General features: G+C 40.8%; 2 protein-coding genes across 7 annotated transcripts in view; both read right to left on the bottom strand.

The window, feature by feature from the left end:
* The window catches only part of LOC122163204 (cell surface hyaluronidase-like), a 48103-nt gene that overhangs the window by 18325 nt on the left and 13504 nt on the right, over nucleotides 1-16274 (bottom strand). For all 5 annotated transcript variants that reach the window (XR_006169851.1, XM_042824267.1, XM_042824269.1 and 2 more), the window contains 8 exons: nucleotides 14935-15004; nucleotides 14161-14289; nucleotides 13080-13165; nucleotides 12572-12703; nucleotides 12434-12469; nucleotides 12035-12187; nucleotides 10467-10644; nucleotides 5449-5664 (listed from right to left, as the gene is read on the bottom strand). Coding sequence is in view for 4 of the 5 variants with exons in the window: in XM_042824267.1 (XP_042680201.1) it covers nucleotides 5449-5664; nucleotides 10467-10644; nucleotides 12035-12187; nucleotides 12434-12469; nucleotides 12572-12703; nucleotides 13080-13165; nucleotides 14161-14289; nucleotides 14935-15004 (1000 nt within the window). In the remaining variant the exon portion in view is untranslated. The remainder of the gene's footprint in view (nucleotides 1-5448; nucleotides 5665-10466; nucleotides 10645-12034; nucleotides 12188-12433; nucleotides 12470-12571; nucleotides 12704-13079; nucleotides 13166-14160; nucleotides 14290-14934; nucleotides 15005-16274) is intronic.
* LOC122163203 (cell migration inducing hyaluronidase 1) overlaps nucleotides 1-16274 on the bottom strand; it is a 104397-nt gene that overhangs the window by 78017 nt on the left and 10106 nt on the right. The window lies entirely within an intron of this gene.

The following is a 16274-nucleotide window of genomic DNA, read 5'->3' as shown; positions in this document are numbered from 1 at the left end:
TGAAACATTTCCAGTTCAAATGAAAAGGTAAAACAGAAATAGCATCTGCAGCTGTTTGAGGGGACACCGTGAAGTGAGATATGAATTGTACAACACCATGGAAATGTTAACTGTTCAGATTCTCAAGGGAGAAGGTTGATCAATGAAATATCACAAAGTGACTGTTTCTTATGAATTCGAATCACTGCACTTTAAAAACAGTCTTATTCCATTGAAAATACAGAAAAGTCTTAAGCAGCTTCCTCCTGGTTTGAATCAGGTCCAGTTACCAAATGGAATCCACACCTTCATCTTCAAGAAGCAGAAAAAGCTTAAATTTGGGGGGCTAAAATTCAACTTCTCGATTCTGTGGTCATACAGACCAAATGCAACATTGTACATGCTACAACTAGAGCTCTTCTGTTTGGGGACCAACAGATGCCCTTTGTTTTCAACACCTACGCTTTTTCTGTTCTTCTTTGATTCAAATGAAGGCCAATTCGTGTGGCAGACATTCTCTTTAAGGTTCAATGCATGATGTTCACCTGCTTCCCCCTGTGTGAAATACTAGCACAGAAGGAGGACACACAGCTTGACATACAAATTGGTTTCAGCACTGTGTGTGATGTAGTACACAGCTTGTCACACTCCCTGAAAGGTTCCAAGTGCACTGACAACAGCTGAGAACAACTGTAATCCTTCTTCCTCTACTCTTCTATAATGTAGAATAATGCTATTTGCATCAAAAATAAGAAAGTCTTCTAATAATACACGAGCACATTCAGCACAATTATTTTTAAACTCAATTTCAGTCTTCCAGCAGATTTTAATACTGCAGGCAAAACTAGGAGAGGGTGACACAAGGTCCGTCAGGATATTCTCCTCTCAACACAAGACTTTGCGAGCCTGACCTCTCCTATCTCCATATCAGCTTCTTATTCCTTTTCTTGTCTACACAGATTAAAAGCTCTGCAAAACATATTGTCTTCCACTAGTTTATATATAGGATCCATTAGAAGTGTATTGTAATACTAATGATAAGACATCCTTAAAATACAATAGGAATTGCTTTGCTGACTGCAAAGCGCAATGAAGAAACAAATATTCTCATGCCATTTGGTTTGTCTTCTATTCACAGCATGTCACAGCATGACGAGTGACAGATTCCCATTACTTCCTCCTTGGAACATAATGCCTTAGCCACTGCAAAATTCATCTGACAGAAAACAGAGGTGATGCGTCCAGCATGAGTGTTATTTAACCTGAAGAAATACATTTGTGACTGAATTTAAACAGGAAATGTCTTAAGAAATTTAAGAAAGTGTTTAATTAAAGCTGCAAGTTTTCTGGTTGCTAATTCAGTTCCTTGGTCCATTGTTACGTTCAGAAGAACCTTTGCACTTGTACCTGCTCCTGGCATTGTGTTTTATGCTCCACAGCACCTCCAAAACATGGGTCATTTCAGCTTAGCCATCCTCCACCCCTGTACTAAGCATCTTCATGCTGAATGCTTGAGTGAAAAAAATTGGGATTCGTGTAAAAAAACAATGTGGAAGTGGTAATGGATGTTCCTTGGATATTCAGTCCATTCCTCCTTTCACTCCAGTGCAACCCTGCCTGTGACACTTCAGTGATGAAGTGGAATCCACACAGATCCTTGGAGATTGAAGTTGATCCCAGAACCATATTAAACACTAGATTTTCTTGATGGCTGAAACCATGGTTCAGTTTGCTCCAAACAATATCTGAGCAGCAGCCCATTTGCTCACTCTTCATGGATTGAGGAAGAGTAATTTGTGGGGGGTTTTTTTACAGTCTGATAAAAGACTTTTTTTATCTATGAAACCAAGGAGGAAAACCTATTTTCCCTTCACATTAAAACCACAATTGTGAAGTCGATTAAGTGCAGTGCAATAACCCACATTTCGATCCCATTTGTCCCCAGCCTGATGGGGTAGTTCTAGGGTCAGGGTAGGTGGTCAGAAAGGTCCCTTCAGACCTGAAATCTCATGAATGTATTAATCACTTTCAATCAGAACAGCATTTTGTGATAAAGAACAGTGGGAATGAACACTGAAAGTGCAAAGTAATATCTCACTTGTGTCTTTCTGGATAAGACACAACCATTTCTGTCCTATCTCTGTAAACTGATGTTGTGATGTTATTTCCTTCAAATATTTGTATCCAACAAACACAGAACATTAAGGTGGCATCTGCAGTGCACTTGCTACCCAATTAAATGCAACAATAGCTGAGATGCCTCCTGCACAGCTCTCCAATCACAGTCTTGTTGGTTTAGTCCTCCTTATACTCACAGGTACACAGAAAGTAGCACCCCACATTTCCCATTTATCCCCTCCTCTGGGCAGGAGAACGAGGAAGAGGAGGAGGAGCAATTACAAGCTAATGGAGTAGGAGAAGCAGAGCTAGTTAAACATTATAAAATGGGATCGTGCTACTTGTCTGAATGGTTTAATGGACATAGTGTCATTTTAGCTTCTTAACATTTCACGCTAAAAAGATTTGTCAGATTTCCCTGTGCTTACATGGCAGTTTTCCCAAGTAGACTGTGAAACTGAGAAGATAAGTTCCTTTAAAATTCATGGGGATCTGCTATTCAACTGGATAGCCAGCAAGAAGATAAGCAAAATGCAAAGCAGTGGAACAGAAAATCTTCATTGCTGAGAGAAAGTTTGGTGGTGTTTTGGTTTCTTTGACACTGCTTTTGTCCTGCTGTGCTGTCAGTTGTAAAACTGGGGTAAAATGTCTTTAAAATGAGAAACTTGAAACACATCTACTCTTCTAGTTCTTCAGTTGTTCAGAAAAGGATCATTCCTCTGGGGAACAATTTTTCTCTATGAACTTCTAAGTGAAGACTCCAAAATTATTTCATGAAGAAGTAGTATTTTTTCTTCCTATTATACATGTCAGGACCAATTTTAGCCCTAGAAATAACAGCAGCTTTGCTGACATCAGCAAAACTATCTTTATTTTCCACTGCTGTATATCGGAGATCAAAACTGGACCTCCATCCAAATCTGGAGGGCATTAGCTGAAAAATAGTTTGCAAGATTTCCTTCTTCCCAGTCTGTGTGATGCTCCTCAAACACCACACATTGGGATTGTATAGTTTTGTCTGGGCATGGAAAAGTACCATTGCTATCTACTGCATCTCTGGTTTGCTTTAGTTGTAGAATTGTCATTGCCAAACCCACTACCAGCTGAACACACATGACTTACAGGTGCATGGTCACCGTAATTGCATACACTGCAAAAGCAGAGCTAATAGAAGTGGAACAACTTCTATTTCAACTGACCATGGCAAGGTAGTGATTGGCTGGAATGAACTGATTAAAAGAAAAAAAAAAAATCAAAAGAATTACCTAAAATGTTTAAAAGTAGCAAAGAATTAATTTTGTTAACTCAAAAATGACACTAATTTTGCTAAGCAGCAGTCTTACAACCATCTAACATCTTTTTAAGCTACTAAAGGAAAATAGCATCTACTGCCAAAAAACTCAGCCTATTTTAAAAAAGGACCTGTCCCAAAAAAAGAAAAGTTTCACAATCTGTCCTGAGTTGCTCTGCAAGCAAGCAGTAAGCACACAGCTTCAACTGCCCACTGGGAGCTAAAGCACTTCTTTTACTATGCATGTAGAAAACAGAAATGGTTTCGGAATCTCATTCACATTTTCCACAAGCAACATAGGTGTTGAGATGTCTCCAGGTCAATGCATTTGGAAATCTCACCCACCTACATGGAGATAACTGTGGGATGGACCTCTCCTTACATTTTTCTTTTATTATCAGTCTCTCCTGCAGTTGTAAATCAGGTTGATGGGATACCAAGGACCTTAATGCCCTTCTGACAGAAACTGAGTGACTCACAGAAATCCCCAGAAGCTATGGTGCTGCCAGGTCTTGCAGTTTCCTTGTCGATCTCCTTCTATCTGATGCTCTTCCCTAGAGCCTCACTTTATATTACATGAGTGTTTTAGCAGTCATTAAAAATAAAATGTTTGTCTTGTTAGGACAATACCAACCTTACAGGCTTCAGGATCAAAAGGGAAGGACAAAGAGGCCTGATAGTTCCTGCCTGTGTAAATCTTGTGACCTTAAGCTGGTCCCATAGCCCTTTTTCGGCAGAGCAAGGCAATGCTGAAGCCAAAGCACAAGGCATTTCTTAGACTTCCCACTACAGGAAGCTCCCAGACACCACCTGAGGAAGATGCACGGTGCAGAAAGAGCCATGAACTAGCCATGGGAAGTCAGGTGGGAATGTCAGCCCAAGTTGCCAGACTAAAACATCTTCAGAAAAGTGTGTCTCCAGGATTTTGTGGAGCTAGGAACACTGCCAGAGGAATGGGTTTTCCCCTTTCTGGGCAAATTTTGTCCAGAAGAAGAGCAGAAAAGTAAATGGAAGGAACCAGAAAGGAATTAACTGAACTCTAGGCATTTTGCTCAGGAAGGATTTGGATGTAATGTTAGCTGAAGGACTTGGGTCTTGTTTTTCCATGCCAAGTAGCCCTTCCCTAGTCTATCTTGGGCCCATTTCAGCTGCAATGTAATGTCACTGTTTCCTTGAACTGAAAGGAAATTTTCACCTGCTTACACTAGGGAAGAATAAAGGTTCTTGTGTACCAGAGCTACAAGGGGAGGAAAAGAAAAACATATTTTGTAATAGGACTACCAAGATCAAAGCAAAACATCTTTCTCCTTAGTTGGATCCAATCTTTTAAGCTGAAATACAACACCCAGAACTCAGCTCACAAACAAATCATCCACTTCTAAAGATACTGAGAACCAAGGTCAAGCTGAAATCTTCCATCAGATATGCCCTCCACATTAAATCAAACTCCGCTGCAAGGGACCAATTTCTTCTGCACTGCACGCACATACATTTCCCTACCCAAAACCCATAAAGTTAATGTGAACTTCACTTATCCTGCTGGATGCTGATTAGATGAAAAATGCTGGTAACAGATCCCAGAGAAGCAAATGTTTACGCTTGCCTAAACCTAGCCAAGGAAATTTTCTATGGTGGAAAAACAGTCTCACCACGTAGAGTGCCATAGTTGGGAAAGTATTAATAGACATAAAAATATAAATGCCTACTTGTTTACAATTCTGAGTTTAACTGTTAGGTTGCCAGAGCCTGGAATATTATTTCCTTAGAGGCACAGAGGAAAATACAAGTGCCAAGCACAAAAACCCTTCTTCAGTGGGGCTGTCTCTTAGGAGCTCAATCCTGTTTCCACCTAGTCAATAGCAAACCAGAGGACACAAATCCAGTGTCTAGACACTTTAAAAGCAACTCCTGATAAAGCAAAACAGTAAAACTATACCCAAGGTATTATTCTCCTGTTATCTTTTTGAGTGTTCAATGGGTTTCACTCCACCACCTCAAACAGAGCATTTGGGGACTCCCACCCAACACACGCAGTGACACTGCATGCAGCACCTCCTTACCTGTGCATATCTACCAGTGCACATCACCCCATTCCAGCGGGGGACGGTGACGCAGCCGGGATGACGGAGCAGGTAGTTGTCTGCTCTGCCTACAAAGGTGTTGGAATATCCTGTCACGGAGCCATCCAGATCATGGAAGACAGACATTTTGTCACCGTCATTATCATTGTTTCCAAACCACTGGCCCGCTCTGCCAAAAAACACTTTCAGTCCAACCTAGCAGGAGACAGTAAGGAGACAAACCGTAAGGGCTTGAACTTGCAGTGTTTTAACAGCCAAGAGAGTGATACATCTAAGACTAGGTAGCATTATCATTTGAGCAAGAATTTTGCTTGGCTATTCCACTTAGACTTCTGGCGACATTGGTTTTCACGCTTCAATTGCAGGAAACATTTTTGTAAGAATTAGACTTTGAATTGTACCCACAAAACCATTCATTCCTTGAAATCACACAGCAATAAATTGCGTTGCGTCAAAAAGAAGAGGATGACTCAAAGGAAAGGGAAGCACTGGAAGATTATGAAATTTACAGAGAAGTAAGCATCTTTGACCCGGGTTGTAATCAAAGAAACAAAAACTACAAAAACTATGGTGAATTTTCTCACATATTTCCAATGGCTGTTCTGATTCTGTGACACGGCGTTGCCCAGAGAGGTGGTGGGTGCCCTGTCCCCGCAAACACTCCAGGTCAGGCATAGATGGGGCTCTGAGCACCTGATCAGCTGTAGTTGTCCCTGTTCAGTGCAGGGCAGTTTGAACAGATGGCCTTGAAAGGTCCCTTCCAACTCAAACGTTTCTGTTATTCTATCAAGTATTTTTTCATATTTTTTTCCCCAAAAAAACTTTTAGAATGCATAGAACTGACAGCAATTCTCAGAATTGGTGCTTGTGTATATCCTAATGTATCCTCTGAGGAATATTTTTTTAGGCAAGAAAAATAACAAGAAAGAGCATTATCATCACTGTGCATAGCTCTATTTACAGAATTCTTCAGTAGATTAAAAAAAAAAATCTGTCCCGATATGCAAACACAACAAAATAAGGAAGCTGCAGATGTTCACCAAAAAGGCATGGGATATTTTAATGCCTACAGAGAAAATTATTGCACTGTGTGATGATTAATTTCTGAGGAAATCAAGACAATAATTATTCCAGGTTGTTTGCACAGAAAGAACCCTGAAGCAACGTATATTGAAATAGCGTAAGTAGCAACTTGATCATGCTGGCCCAAAGGACTATAATTTGTTCCGTTTTGCTCAATTTTAATTGGACTGTTCACAAGAGTAAGAATTAGGGTCAGCAAGATTATGCTGCAAGTTCACCAAGGAGTTTAAAGGCTTTATTTTCACAATAATAAATAAAAATCTTAGGAGAACTGGAGGGCCGTTGTGATTCTCAGTTAGACGGAAAGTCCCACTGGCTTAAAAAGAATGACTGCTGTAACAAGAACGACTTGCAGAATGAAGCAACAAGAGCCTTACGTTGCCCTAGAAAGTCTTTATTAAAGCTAAATTAAGCCCTAAATCCATATTTTAGTCACCTCCTTGTTTGTTTATGACACTGATACTTAGACACCTGAAGCAGTCTCATTTTAAAAAGGCTCAAACGCACAGAAATTCAGTGTGTATTTTTCAGTGTATTAAAATCTTTTCTTACTGTGCTGCAGGAAGTTTTTACCCAAAGGGCTATTTGGCAAAGAAGAAGGATGTCCTAAGTTCTGGGGAGGTTTTTTTTGTGTGGGCTTTTCCTTTTTTCCTTTTTTTTTTTTTTTTTTAATCTTTTTAGTTCATAAAAAAGCAAAATGCAAACACTGTGCTGCAGCTCAAAGCTTTGCTATAAACACTTTGTGACAGTGCACGTCTTGGGGCTGAATTTGAAAATGGGCACTTCACTGGGGAAGAGAACAAAGTCAGCTGTACTTCAAAATAAACTAAGGTACAGCCTGTACGGCTTACATCTGATTAACAGCCCCACTGCTCCCATCCGGGAGGGAGTCTGTTTTGGTCCTGACATTAATCTCATTTCTAACATTCTCCTCTAAAAGTCTGAAAGTCAGAAATGGTGTGGAAATGTTAATGAGTAGTATCACTTTCTTCTTTCATGCATCTCAGGACAACCTTGCTTTTGTACAATGAGGGACAGGAGGTGCACTGAGTTTGCTGCTACTGCTAAAGAGCACATGTGAAAGAAGACTCAGCTTATCAAGTATGTTCACGAGCTAGGAATGAGACACAGAAACACAGGAGCACAGAAACAGATCACTTCTAGCTACCACACTAATATTCAAACACCTAATTTTCATTAGAAGTGAACGACTCAGGAGTGACATGGTGCAAGGGCCACTTGAATTACCTGCCTGGTGCCTGACAGCTATACGACAGATGGTTATTAAAGTACATCATTTCTTAGTAAAGCTAACCCTGTCCAAAGGCAGAAAACCAACACAGCTGCGTACAACCTCTCGATTCTTACCTCACTCTACAACTGTGCAGCAACACAGCAGAGGCATGAACGGATAGATGTTTTATGACTAGAAAGAGAACAGTGAATCAGGCTGCTTAGAGAGGCTGTGAAGTCTCCTTCTCTGGAGATATTCAAAACCTGCATGGACACTTTCCTGTGCAACCAACTGTAGGGATCCTGCTTTAGTAAGGTTTGGGCTTAATGATCTCCAGAGGCCCCTTCCAATCCCTACGGTGCTATGATTCTGTGCTGGGTCTTCTTAAGAAATGCTGCACAAATGTCCTCTTTGGGCATGGCTCTGCTCTGGGGCTGTCTTCTTGAGCTCACCAACTCCCACTGATTGTCAGTAAGCAGACCTTCAGGAGACTTCAACCATTAGACCAGCCCTCAGCTGGGTTAAGACCAATTACTGCTTCCTCTGCGTTGAAATAACTTTTTTTAAAGCACCCTTTTTTTTTTCAGCAGTCCATCATTATTTTAAAAAAGTACAGAAATCTTTATATATGAGAGTTTGCCAACGAAAATGACAGGTAGAATAATTTATGTGGAGCATAATGTTTCAGTCTTCTGTTCTACCTGAGAGTTTATTTTTATGCTGGAACGAAACAAGACCTGACGAGCTTTATTACTTTGTGGTCTAACCAACCAGCTGATTAGTCTGATTAATTAGACAATTACTCTTTCAGCATGACTAATAGTCTTATCATCATGGTACAACTTGCAGTAATGTTTAATTTATTCTTAAAAATCAGCTGTAAAATGATTGTCCTTTAGGGAATTAGTGTTTAGCTACCCTTGAAAAAGCAATAAAATGAAGCCTGGAGATGGAAAATTAATTAAAACAGTTTACAGGTTGTATCTCAACTGGTCAAAGACATATTGCCCCATGTAGTAATTAACAACAAAACAGTAAACTATCTTTCAAGTCTGAAATCAGATTTAGCACATCTGGGTTCAATCCAGATAAAATAGAATCAAAGTGAAAACCATTGGGAGGCAGGTGGTTACAAACATAAATGGTTTTGAAACTGGCCAAATACCAACTTGAGAAATGGACTTTTCTTGGAAATGTACATACATAATAATGTCATTAGCATTTTTTTTGGTAACAGGTTGACACTGTATTATTTTAATTTGTTTTACAGAAGTAGTTAGTAAGTCTTCTGGTCATTGTTACCTTGAAAACCTCAAAGGCATAGCAGTATTGAGCTACCCCTTAGAGAAAAAGTGCCAGGACATTGGCCTCAAATGGCACAACAGTATTAAAGATCTGCATTTTCAGGCATTCAGTAAGTAACCATCACCTCTGCTGATGTGCACAGATATTATCTGTCTGATGCCATTCCACTGGATAGTCTTACAGCCATTACTGAAGGAAAAGTTCCAATTTCTTCCACTGAAAAAACTTTTTCATTATACATTTTTTCTTTAAGTTCCTCATCCCTGTTCCAGAACGATTTTCTCATTCATGTTTGCCATGATCATCTTATAACCATTTCCCCATGGAAGACATAAGGAAGTACAGCAAATTAGCTCTTTTTACTGCTCCAAATCGCCCTGAAGTATCCAAAATTACTGAGACCTCTTTACCAAAAACATACAGGATCTGCCCTTTAAAGGAGCAGTCAAGTGACTGCAGTCAGCATCACCATTCCATGAAAAACCCTCTTGTTGTTAAGCTAAAGTGTACCAGAGAGGGGACAGACAAAATGGCTGCTTGCCAGAGTAGTGATATTGGTCAATCTCAGAGCAATGGAAATTTTCCTCAAGATAAGCCAAACCTCAGCCCAAAGTTACTACAGTTCACGGACATCCTAACAAGCATGGATCTTGTTTGAAGAGAATGTAAGGAGAGGTTATGATCCCTGGGAGTGAGCCAGGTGGAATTTATCATTTCCCAAGCCAAGTGTTCAGAGCCATGATCCCTGCAGGAATCTAGAACAAGGACTGGAATTGCTCAGCATCTTATGGCTGCTGCCAAGACACAAATACAGAGCCCTATTCTGCTCTCGCTGCTCAAGGAAAGTCCCTGTTGTTCTCAACAGGAATTTCACTGCTAACCCCAGGAAACAGACCATGGTTTTGCTTCTAATTGCATTTGCTTCTTTCATTGTAAGAACTGTACTGCAGCTTGCTGCCTCCTGATACCTCACTGCGTCCCTCTCAGACTCTGAGGCCAGGTTCTCACAAGGTCCGTGCAACATATTAGCTGGCAACGCTGCAGAGAATGGTGTTCCGGCTGCTCTGTTTGCAAGGTGAAAACTTGTCTACCAAAGATTTTGCTGTGTGCATTTGCCCAGGTATAATATTGATATTATATATCAATATATATTAATATATTTTTAATTAATTTAATTAATATTGATATTTTTCAAATGTTAATGGATTGTAAATAACCATCATCAAAAGAAATTTCATGTAAAATGAAGTGATGGTATTCTCTAATGTAACATGCACCACAGCCTGGAAATTCCTACTCTTGGATAAATCTCTCACCACTTCTAAATACTTTGAAAAACTCCTCATCTAGCAGCATGCATTCCTGTTTTACTTACGCTCTTCTCCATCAGGATTTGTGACACATTATTCTGGGGGCTTATCTGCCAGGAGTTTTTCATGAAGAAGCCGATGGCACTTGAGTATCGGTCAGCAGTTGGGGTAAACTTCTTGAAAGTGCATTTTGCCATCCTGACAGGCCCATCATAAATCTGGAATCCACGAATAGGGAATGTCCTGTGAGATTTAAAAACAAACACAATCCTGTGCTAAAAGCTTGGACAAAGTGCATGTTCTCTCCTGAAAGCACAGAAAGCTGTCAACAAGCAGCTAGTAGACCTTTCTTTTCCCAAAAGAGGGATCTGAATGCTAAGCACACAGCTGATGGAACTTGAATTTCTGCTTATCTCTAGAGGACAGGGCTCAAGGAACAATAACCCACACTGGTTGCGTAAGTAAAGGTAATACAGTTCAGAGCTCTTGTCCCTTGCCACTCAGGGATGAATTGGCATGAGGAAGCCCCAGAGGGCTGTGTGGCAGCTTTGCTATGCAGTTCCCTATTCCAGGACAGAGAGATTTCTTTGGAAAACCTTAATGTGATTGAAAAAATGGCATCAGTCACAGTCTATGAAGAATAGTGTCTTCATAGAAGAAATTACAGAGTGGTGCAGCACAGTTTCTGCTTTCCCCCCAGGCCACTTCAAACACGATCCCCAGAACTTAGCCCACAGCACTTCATATAGAAAGCTGATTCCTACAGTACCAGCCCATGGACATGTTGTCAAGTTGTCAGTGTTGAAGGAAACACCGCTGGAGAGGACCTGCCCTTCCCATGGCTTGTCTTGAGAAGGCTCCAAGTTTTGCTTGGCTCTGGCAATGTTTGGTTAAAGGGTGGCCTGCTTCAGCTTCACAGATGGAAATGAGAGCTGGCCAGTAGCAGCATGGCAGAGTAGGTCGCTGCCTACCACATCCAGAAATATTGTCGATTTGTTCAGACATACAAGCCACACAGCAGACAGCAAATGGGCACACAGCCTGAAGGACACTGGGAACCAGGTGATATTATTCCCTACAGAGGGCTTAAGGATGGATGAGCATCAGCTAACACATACATTAGGGAAGAATTTAGACTTGGGGAAACACAGCTTGCTCTGGTGATGCTTTTGCTGGAGAGAGGTTGTGCTGCCATCGAAATAGCAAATAACATTCAGCTGTTGAAAGAGAAATAAGATGTAGTAATGAAGATGCCTTTCCCCTTTGACACATTGCTCTTGCCCACGCAGATATGCCAGCAGGAGAGTACGAGGGAGGCATGGTGTAAGGGAGTTGCACTGTCAGGTCAATGCTGTATGAATGAAGCACTGCACAAAAGCAATTTGGTATTTTTCAGATTCTCTAATCCACTCACCAGTGACTAATAAATCAAGCAGAAAATTAAAATCAAACATTTGGTTGAGAGTGCTCTCAAATTGTTGTCCTGAAGAGGAGTTTATTTGGATGCTTATTATTTCTGGCCTCTACAATAATTTAAACACCCAATACAAATTACTCGTTGGTAGCCACATTCATTCCTGAGGCTTTTCTTCACGCTGCTCTAACAGGAAGAAATGGCAGAGGAACAACTCACTTGTTTCTGGGCAGTGTCCTGTATTCTCCGTTTGCCCCTTTTCCCCAGTAGCTGTTCTGGCCTCCTTGGGAGCCCAGATTGCTGCTTTCTCCAACAAAAATGGAGCGTGACACCTCCAGGCTAGAGCCATCGTCAGTTGGGAATGTCCCATCACTACAAGCAGACAAAGAAACACAGGTAACTATGTGACCAATCAACTCACACTGTTAATTACACAAAAGATACAGTATTTCTACCCAATTTATTAAGCCAATGGCTATATGTGCTCTGGGAGGGAAATGTTTCTTACAGTAAATAGTAGATGGGAAGTAGTAGACCCAGGGAAGGGTCTCAGCTTCTATTCTTTGGCCTGATACCTTGTGAGGAAAAACAAGAAGAAGGTACATTTTAAGAAATTACCTTGCCAGTGTGAGCCCAATTCCATTGTCTGAAAACCTAGGATGGGAGAAGCACAGAGGTGCAAATTACAACAGATGTCAAAGGGGAATTTGGCCTACAGGCGGGGGAAAGGTGCAGCATGAATTTACAGGAACCTACCCAGAGTTGTGGAAAATAATGTCGCCGCCCCTGGCCCAGGCCCCATGGTCATTATTTTTAAAAGCAATGAGACCATCAATTACGGCAGGAACTCGTGGCTTTTCAGGATCAGCATCTTGATGTGGGCGAAACCTGAAGCAAGAAGCTTGGTTAATGCAGTCCTCTTAGGATCTCTTATGTCATATTTCAGATGCAAGTTTTTCTAAGTAATTAATAAGTAATGTTGCAGTTTACAAACCGACTAATGAATAATGAAATCTAGACTTTTCAAGCCTTTCCTGGCTTAGTCCTTACAATCCCAAATGCACGCATATCATTTCTGATCAGCAAAAACACAAACAATTCAGTGCATAGCTATGAAATACTTGCCTCTGCACATCAGAGAGACCTTGTGAGTATTTTCAGATTCTCCAGCCATGATGAGGCACTAATGACCTGCTAAATGTGATGCAGAAGCCAAGAAGCAACAGAAGTATCCAAAGTACTTTGCCGTACAGCATGTGCTTACCTGGCATTATCGACAGTGAGATACTCTCTGGGATCTTCAGCGCTGGCTCTTGTTGTCTTTACTCCTTTTCCAATAAACAAACCAGCCTGAAAAAGCAGACAACTCCAATTACTTTACCAGACTGTATACAAGAGGCCAGAGATCACAGATTTTATCAATGAACATGGGCAGCCTGCGTGTGCATACAGAGCAACAGCCTGCAGCCTGGGCTCTCTCTCCCCTCTCAATGTCACTTGGCACTGCTCAGGGTGACATTAGCACAGGATGTAGTATGCTGAAGTCAGGACAGAGCCTGCTCTGCCATATGTCACGCATCAACATCTTGAGCTGTCTTCTGACCCAGTGCAAGGCACTGAACTCCCACTCTCTTTCTCTCTTGCTGAAAGCAATAAAGGACTCTGCCAAGCTCTTGATAACTTTTTGGAAAAAGGCTGTTGTTAAGAAGTGCAGCTTTAAATAAAAAGAGTCGAGCCACCCAACTGTCAAAAGAGAACATGAGCTGCTGCAACCAAGCTAAAGACTGAGATAGAGCAACAGCTGTCATAGACCAAGATGTAATGTTTACAAGAACCAGAAAATAGTACTGATTTCAGTCTAGAATCCTTAGAAATAAGTTGAAAACACTTTTTATAGCTCACAGGTTATGTTTTCATGTCAACAGAATATTAGAGGAAATGTGTTTGTCTTGGAATTACCCTTAAATATTTGGTCTCATTTTTCAAAGGTGATGAGCAAACCCTGGAACAAGGTACTTCTGCTCATCCCTCTACATCCTTACATCACTGTGGCCAAAGCAGCATTCAGTGTCATCCTGCTCATCGTTCCTTAAACCTCAGCAGTAGGTGCATGTCCAGTCTGGGCACAACCCCTCTAACAGAGACCCCTGAACTGGCACTCACGTTCTGCTCAGCTCTCTCTTTATTGTAGAAGGAGTGGTACAACTGAACATTGAGTGTTTCTTGATATATGCTAGAAGACCATTATCAAAATGTAAGACAGCCATATATCATTAACAATGCACATAGTCAGCCCTGCACCACAGCACTATGTTGGTGGTAACACACAAAACTCATCCACATGCCTTGAAATTGGAGTGGACTCTGTTGTTGTAAAACACTCCCAAGGGGGTATGTTCAGCTTGTCCTTCTGGATATTGCCCTTCAGACTGTCCAGTTGGAACCCTATGGAAGATGTACCAGATCCCGACATCCTAAAAAACAAAGGGAGGTCCAAAGAATGGGACATGGCAATTAGTGATGGAGATTATCCTGGTGACTTGGTGCTTCCCAGTATGCTGGCCAGATTTTTCAGCTGAGCTTGCAAAACTCATGCAAGTCCCAAGGGACACACACCAGCCCATACTCATACACATCTTGACTTTCCCTTTGGCATGCACTGTAGGCCCCTTGGGCACACGTGGAGGTTTTAAAAATCCATGTGTTGTAGATGAAGTTCAGGTGGCTTATTAGAAAACATAGCCTCATCTGCATAGCCACGTTACACACAAACAGGATTTGGTTAAACGCTAGAGATAATAACACAGAGAGTATGTATTTATATAAATAAATGTAAAACTTTATTGGGCATTAAACTATTAACTACAAATAAGAATCAATGTTTTCTCAGAGACACCACACATCATTTCCAGCCACAGCTGTGACAGAAATTGGTCTCAGAAACAACTGTGAGACAAACGTGGGCAAATCCTTCACAGAGTGAAAGACTGCAGAAATATATATCCAGATTTTGTGATGACTTACTAAAAATTCATTGCCCTCACACTGGTAACATCAAAAAGAGTAGAATATATGAGACCTGGAGGCAAAGTACAGCTCTTGCTGTTAAGTGGTTTTACCTGAGCACCGGCAGCTGCATTCTCTATTAAGTTGTTGTTTGGATTTGCAATCCAGAAAGTGCTGACAGCCCTGAAAAATCAAAATCAAAATGATCCTGAACAGTTACCAAACAGGAAGGGATACGTTTTCATAGCACTGTGCTGGACTTCAGCCACAACCCTCCCATCGACTTTAAAACGCCACACAACCTTTTAATGACACTCTTGAAGGGAAAGAAAGCATCTAGTGATGTCAGACATTCATTTGTAAAGCCACATGCTGAACAAATAAATTATATGAGACCATTAACACAAAATTCCAGTTCTGTTAAATGCACCTTAAGGAAACCTGATGTCTTTATTTCTTTTCTTTTTTCCCAAAATTGAAGTAGCTTTGGAAAATGCCTGAAAAATGAACTTCTGGGTTGGTTTTTTTTTTGGATCTCTGGGGACAATGGCAAGAGGTAGGGGATTCGATATGGATTTATGATGCTTCTACTTGGAAAACAAACAAGTGTCCTTGCAAGCCACAAATAGCTCGTTAAACAGTAGATTAAGGAGATATTATTTTGACATTTGTTCAAATAAAGAATTTTTGCCTCAGAGGGAAGATCAAGTAGTGACACAAACAGAAGCCAGATATAGCTATGAAAACGTGATCATCTGTTGTCTTGCTTCATTTGATAACATCTTTTGCTATAATGAAAAACACATGTAAAAACACTCCAAACCTTTTCTCATGACTATACCAACTAATTGGATCATTCTAGGCAGGAAATCTCAATAATTTTTTGTCTACTTTAACTACTGTGTAATCAAGAATCCCCACTCATTTGCATGAGTAGAATGACTACATAGGTGTGCAACAAACCTGTATTATCTGTACAGTCAACCTTAGCATTTCTACAACGATAATTGTTGTTAATTCAATTGGATTACTTACATAAATAAAATGAGTTTAGCCACTTGATTCATTTCCAGAGAACATGAAAATACAAATTTCCTTGGCTAAATTATATTCTTATTTGCAAATACTAGGCAGGTCAGTACCTAGATCCCCTGAATGCCCATGTTACAGCCCCTCAGTCTCCAAAATGGAAGATAACTTGGTAAGCTATAGTAGTGTGTCATTTATCGTATTACAAATGAGGCTCATGGCACTTCATACTAATCTCTACACTCTCATTAAATCTCCTTGTATACTGTAGGTGTTTGTGTACCTTTGTCTTGCAGACTAACTAAAAAGGCCAGGTTGGATGGAGTCCTGGGAGCCTGAGCTGGTGGGGGACAACCAGCCCACGGCAGGGAGGTGACCTTTAAGGTCCCTTCCAACTCAAGCCATTCTATGGTTGTATGACTAT

This window comes from Centrocercus urophasianus, unplaced genomic scaffold (genome assembly GCF_019232065.1).
Source record: "Centrocercus urophasianus isolate 14NV4802_14NV808 unplaced genomic scaffold, USGS_Curo_1.0 seq_23, whole genome shotgun sequence".
Classification (NCBI taxonomy): Eukaryota; Metazoa; Chordata; class Aves; order Galliformes; family Phasianidae; genus Centrocercus; species Centrocercus urophasianus.
The sequence above is the reverse complement of the archived record's forward strand: the minus strand, read 5'-3'. Positions and strand labels throughout refer to the sequence as shown.